General features: G+C 41.1%; 1 protein-coding gene across 8 annotated transcripts in view; it reads right to left on the bottom strand.

Annotated features, from left to right (window-relative positions):
• The window catches only part of LOC108751742 (tyrosine-protein phosphatase Lar), a 324,192-nt gene that overhangs the window by 17,874 nt on the left and 300,318 nt on the right, over positions 1–6,000 (bottom strand). For 2 of the 8 annotated variants that reach the window (XM_018492123.1, XM_018492124.1), the window contains exons 10-14: positions 4,835–4,858; positions 4,007–4,107; positions 3,581–3,910; positions 2,548–2,698; positions 986–1,282 (exon numbers count right to left, since the gene is read on the bottom strand). In XM_018492123.1, the coding sequence (XP_018347625.1) occupies positions 986–1,282; positions 2,548–2,698; positions 3,581–3,910; positions 4,007–4,107; positions 4,835–4,858 (903 nt within the window). Of the gene's footprint in view, positions 1–985; positions 1,283–2,547; positions 2,699–3,580; positions 3,911–4,006; positions 4,108–4,834; positions 4,859–5,539; positions 5,617–6,000 lie in introns of those variants that run through there. The other 6 variants (XM_018492128.1, XM_018492129.1, XM_018492131.1 and 3 more) reach the window with 5 other exon arrangements.

Raw genomic sequence — 6,000 nt, 5'->3', positions numbered from 1 at the left:
AAAATCGGAAGAGTGAAGGAGGTTACGAAAAGAACGACAGGAAAGCGATCGGAGTAGCGTGATCGGAGAGGCACGAAAAATACAAAAAGTCGTGCGCGTTCAAAACTTTTGTTCGCGCAAAAAAAAAAGGTAACCCGACCGGAAAAAAGGGCCGTGTCTGTCCTCTTTTCCTCTCTCGTCACGATGGGCGATTCGATAGTTCGTTTCTCGAAACTATAACTGTAACACAAGAACGGCGTGAGAGAAGAGGAAAGCTCATATATATATAATATAATACAGAGTTTATAATATATTGTATGTAATGTAATTTAATAGAATGTAATAACGTAAAGATAATGTAATATAACATGAGTGTAGAATCACTGGAGAGAAAAGATATACGACATAGAGGACACAGAACAGAAAATCGTGATGAAGGAGAGAGAGAGTATCTGGTTATTTGAGAGTTCGGGAAGAGAGACAGGTGACGAAGTGACGTTAGCGTAATCTGAAATCGAAAGTATACAGTAATGTATATTATATTACGTAATGCATTCACCGGATCAAGAATAATACGCGGCGTGTCGTCGCAACCCGCACTGGAACCGCGCGAGAATAATAACCGGACTGACTTTTGGCGGGCTTTTATATTTTTGGCTCTCGGATGAGGCGCGTTAATTACTTCATCCCAATATAGTATTCCTTCCTCGCGAAGCTTAGCGTGTGAAATTCGTAGCGACCGCGGCGTTGAGGTTTCTGTCGCGATTACGATCATTTACATGTTTGTTCTCTATAACATAGACACATCGAGATCGTATCGTTATTTTTCTCTCTCTCTCTCTCTCTCTCTCTCTTTTTATTTTTCTGTCAATTAGTATATTGCGATAGCTGTTGAAGAACACAGTGTTCACCCTCTCGCGCAGTGTGTCACCACGGATTTTACACGTTACTCCTCGCGTGCCTGAGATAAACAGAAAGACTTTCAGTCAGTGTCTGTGATACATACCGTCCTCGTGAGTTCTGACCGAGATAGGATAACTCGGAGGTCCGTCACCTACTCTGGTCCCGGCCAGTACCCAGATCCGATACTCGGTCCACTTTTTGAGCTCGTCCAACACGAAACGCGTGTCATTCAGTTTGATATTCCTCGCCTCGGAGTCAGAGCGACCGCTCTCGACGACTTGCAGCCTGTAGTAGGTGATCCTCCCGTTGGAGCGTTCAGCGGCCGGCGGTTCCCACGATACCAATATAGAAGTCGGGCTGATCGCCTTGCCGGTTACATTGCGAGGCGGAGCCCCGGGGACTGTATAACACTCAGTTATAGGAAGGGAAAAAAAAACAAAATTGGGGATCATAATCGGTAATTGCCGGTCGAGCGTACTGGTCTCTAGCTTGAGGTCAAAGGTGAAAAATGCGAAAAGTTGCGTTCATCGAAATTCATTAATTATCGTCGTGGAGCGTAGCTGTTACTCTGTACTGTTACGAATAATTATAGATCATAAAATATCAATAAAAAATTAACTAATTTTTCTAATTAGTAATCTTATAAGATTTCATAAGTTTAGATACTTGTTGTTTTAACCGAAAATTGTAATAGACACAGATGTCTGACATTAGACATTTTCATATATGTGCGGATAATAGATCGATTAATACGCCACGCGACGAGCGAACGAGTTCTCGTATTTCTCGATTTGACATTTTCTCAATGCCGAGACGAACGCACAGTCGACGGTGACTGCCGAGGGATGTCTCAACAAAACGGTATGTTTGGCCAAGGTTCAGAGAGGTGTAAAATATTCAAGGTAAAAAAGTCATGAATCAATCCTTGAACAGTCGAAAAAAGACGTGATTAGAGACAGTTCTCCCGGAGCGGCTCGTGTTAACTCGGACGTATGATCCGCAGAGTTAACGAGTTGCACGTTTATATAATTGCAAGGGAACGAGACAACGAAAAACTGAACGGACGATAAATCAATCATGTTATTGAGAATGAAAAGAGGTGCCCAAAATGCACACATATATCAATGCAGTGCTTAGTGCAATTTATATGTATGATATGTACGTATATATATAGATATATATATAAAGTGGCATCCAAAAACGGCTTTCTTATTTGCAACGCATGCAGTCATTCTCACTCTCCCACACTTCACTTGTTTCAACGTTATTCTCTATTTTTCTGTCTTTCCCTTTCTTTTTATTACGCTCTCTTTTCCTTTTTACTTTCATTATATTCAAACGCGTTCTCGAAGACGAAAGGTCTCCGCTTTCTTTTTTTCAAAGGCTCTTTCCAAGGTGTTGTGCGTCGACAGCTTACGCTACTTGCAGGAGCGTCTAGCGCTACAGCACCTCCTACCTGCTGTGCCATCGCGGATGCACGATCATGCATCCGAGGATCCAAAAGACTCAGGTGCGTCCTACCCGACATCGCTACGTGATGTATGGAATATCGGATGGTCGACCGCCTTGTGGCCTCGTGACACAATCGCGTATCAGCATGCGTCTGGCACTCCTCGCTGCATGAACTCATTCGATTTCGTATGCATTAGTGCGCGTTCTGCTTACCGTACTGTTTGGTGCGAACCGGATACGGTATCGTCGTGGCACCCTCTCCCCTTTGACTCCTCGCAGCCAGCCAGACGTAGTACAAGGTGTTCGGATACAGGCCGGTTAAAGTATAGTTCTCGGTGACCGGTATCCTGCGATGATGCCTCTCCTGATTCGAATCAGATATGTCGAATGCGTTAGATGGGGTAGATTGATCGTCGCTCTTTTAAAACCGCTCTTTTGGAAAATTTACAATCTTTTTATCTTCCGAATTTCAGTCTATTCTATTCCGAAAAATTCATTTATCCTCTTTAATATCACTGTCCAATTAACATGGTATTAGGAGAAGATGAAGAATATTATTAGGATTAAGGGGCACACGATGCGTGGCACGTAATCGAAAAATAGGACGAGCGACGCACTTTATCGATAAAAAGAGGAAAGGAATCGGCATTAATTATTATACATGGAAAATTGAATTCTGATTAAATAAAAACTTGTATTTACCGAGCACTTTTGATACACAATTAAAAAACTTTCTATTATTAAGCCTTTTGTCCATGACATCTTTCGTTTATCACATTATAAGATATAAAATCGTATGTGAAAACTAATTTATTTCACCGCTATTATCTAATTTATTTCACTGGAATTCAATTTTCCATATAATGCGTAATTTTAATGCGGGGTAATTTACTAATTACACGGAAAATTGGGTGCCGGAGAAGTGAGTTAGTTTTCACAGATGATATAACTTGTAATATGGTGAACAAAAATCTTATAAAAGGTTTAATAATGGATAGCTTTCAAGCGGTGCGTCAAAGATAAGAAAGAGAGTTTGTTTTCAAAAGAGAGCACTTTTGATATGTCATAGCATAAAAAATATCCACTATTGCCTTGTGTCTATGTCAGTTTGTTCATCGCATTATAAACTGCATATAAAACTAACTTGTGTTTCACCACAACTTAATTTCCCATATAATTAGTGCGAAGACCTTCATTTAAAATACGTGTAATTGTCTACCTTTATTAAAAATGCACAACTATCTACCTTTGCGTAAGTGTCATTCCAATACAGCTCATAGCTGAGAATATTCTCAGCGCTATGAGCGGGCTTGCTCCATTGGAGCGTTACTTTGGTCTCCCCGATGTCGACCGCCGTTAGCATTTCGGGTTGACTCGGTACCCCTTGCTGTGTTTTGATTTGCACCGGCAGACTAAGAGGTCCAGGACCGACGCTCGTGAGCGCTTGAACTCTTATGGTATAAATCGTATGCGGCGTCAGCTCCGAGATGGTTGTCAACTGGCTGTTATCCACCATCTGATACTGCCACGACGCCATGGGTTGATTCGAATCCGTTGTGTAATACACTTTGTATCCCTGTGGAGAGGCATATCGCGCGCTCGTTAGCGATAATCTATATTTACATCGCAAAAACTGGAAAAGTTGAAAGGTAATTTCGGAAAAGACACCGACCGTCACTTGACCGTTCGGGGTTTCCGGTTCATCCCACTGTATGACCATCGTGCTGGAGCTCAACGGCCGTACCTGAACTTTCCGCGGCGCTGTACCGGGTTCTAAAAAAGAGATTAACTGCTTTTTAGCGTTATTAGGGAGACCAGACGAAAAGCAACCAAAATACACACGAAGCCGTGGAAGGGCAGTACACGTCAGTTAGTCACACGATAAGAAATCCTCTAAAAATAAAGACCCTTCGAAAAACGAACTGTAAGAAGCCAAGTGCGATGTAAATATAGAGAAAAGAAGGATGAAATTCTATTTTTCGTCACTACGACACTACAGTGATAAATACGATAGATACGTTTGTCAAAATTCACACTGGACGCAATTAAGTACAAAGGTACACGGAAAGAACGATTTTGCTGAAATACCTAAAAATTCAGCTATATACAGATCTGAAAATAATCTTGTTGGACCATCAAAATAATTACGTAGGAATCTCAAGCATGATGAGCAATGCTGCAAAAAGTTTCGACATTCGAGCAATCAGAATAGATCAGTTTGAGGGTTCTTACATAGGTAATTATTCTGATTCCAACGAAATTGTTTCCAGATCTGTATTTAACTAAATTTTTGCTTCAGCATAATCGTCTTTTCCCAGACACAGGTATGCACATAACGATGTAAAAGTGATATAGTATACGCGTCATATGTGTCAACGAAAGTAACAGTCGTGTGTGTGCAAAGTAACGAAACGAGAGGAAACCAAAATCAAAAACTACATAGGAATAAGTAAAGAAATCGTGTACCACTACGGCACTCTTAGTATATGATTTGACTTACTGGCACCTCCATTTGTTGATTCCGCTATTAAAAAAAGTCAAACGATTATTATCAATTCTCGACATATGGGCTGATATTCATAATCGATTCTTATTTCAAGATCGCCTTAAGTAATGTCTTAAGACGTTAATACAGCTCTGTGATTGGTTTATGACATCTTAAGACTGTACTTAAGACTATACTAAGACTTAAATGTAAGACCTGACTATGAATACCGGCCATAAATGGGTAGTAAATGCGAAGTGAAAATACGAACTGCGAGAGCAGTACGTGTCCCCTTCGTATTTTCACGAGGTGAGAAGTGTGCTATACTATTCTGTTAGGAAAGGTGCAATTTCGCGTGCTGTCTTCCCCGCGTACTCGTTTCTCGCGTTCCTCCCCTCTTTTGCAAAAAAAAAGAAAAAGGAGACGGAGACGTGTATCTGAGACAGAGAAAGAGACAGAAGAGAGAAAGAGAGAGAGAGAGAGAGAGAGAGAGAGAGAGAGAGAGAGAGAGAGAATGTGAAAACGATGAAAGAGGCAGTGAGAGACTGGAGGATGTAGAGGGTTGGGGATATAGTAAAAATACACAAATGCCATGAGAGAGAGACGTCGAAGCGCGGCGAAACGCTGTGGAACGGCCCCGCAAAAACACTAATACATTGGTGCAACAAAGAGCAGTTGGGGAAGAGGGTGATAGGTGAAAAAAATTTTCTTGTCACTTACATGGATCAAATCGTGTGTCCGCGGCGGACAGCATGGAAAAAATACAGAATTTCCCTCAAAAAATGTGCGTAAAAATTCGCTCCTCTTTCTCGATGGTGTGTACAAAAATTCTATCTACGTGCAAAAAATTCACGCTCATGTCGAAGTAGTGCCGTTCCTTCACCTGTCTTCGATCCTCGCGAATATGGATACGCGAAAAAAAGGACTTCGTCGGGTTCGAAGTGCATTCGCGTTTTTTAACCGGCGGACTTTACTGCGAGACGCACGTTATGTTCATTGCGAAGCGCAGAAATGAAATGTGAGTTGATTTATGAGTGGGTTTAATTTGTCGTAGCTGTCGATGATACAGACGCCCAATCTAATTTACGTGTACATTAAAGATGATTGATTTAATAGAGGCTGTTACTTTTTTTTTGTGAAACTTGATTAAATAATTAATTCCAAATTACGAGAAAAAAAAG

Source organism: Trachymyrmex septentrionalis, unplaced genomic scaffold (genome assembly GCF_001594115.1).
Source record: "Trachymyrmex septentrionalis isolate Tsep2-gDNA-1 unplaced genomic scaffold, Tsep1.0 scaffold51, whole genome shotgun sequence".
Classification (NCBI taxonomy): Eukaryota; Metazoa; Arthropoda; class Insecta; order Hymenoptera; family Formicidae; genus Trachymyrmex; species Trachymyrmex septentrionalis.
Note: the sequence above shows the minus strand (reverse complement) of the source record. Positions and strands in the feature narration are given on the sequence as shown.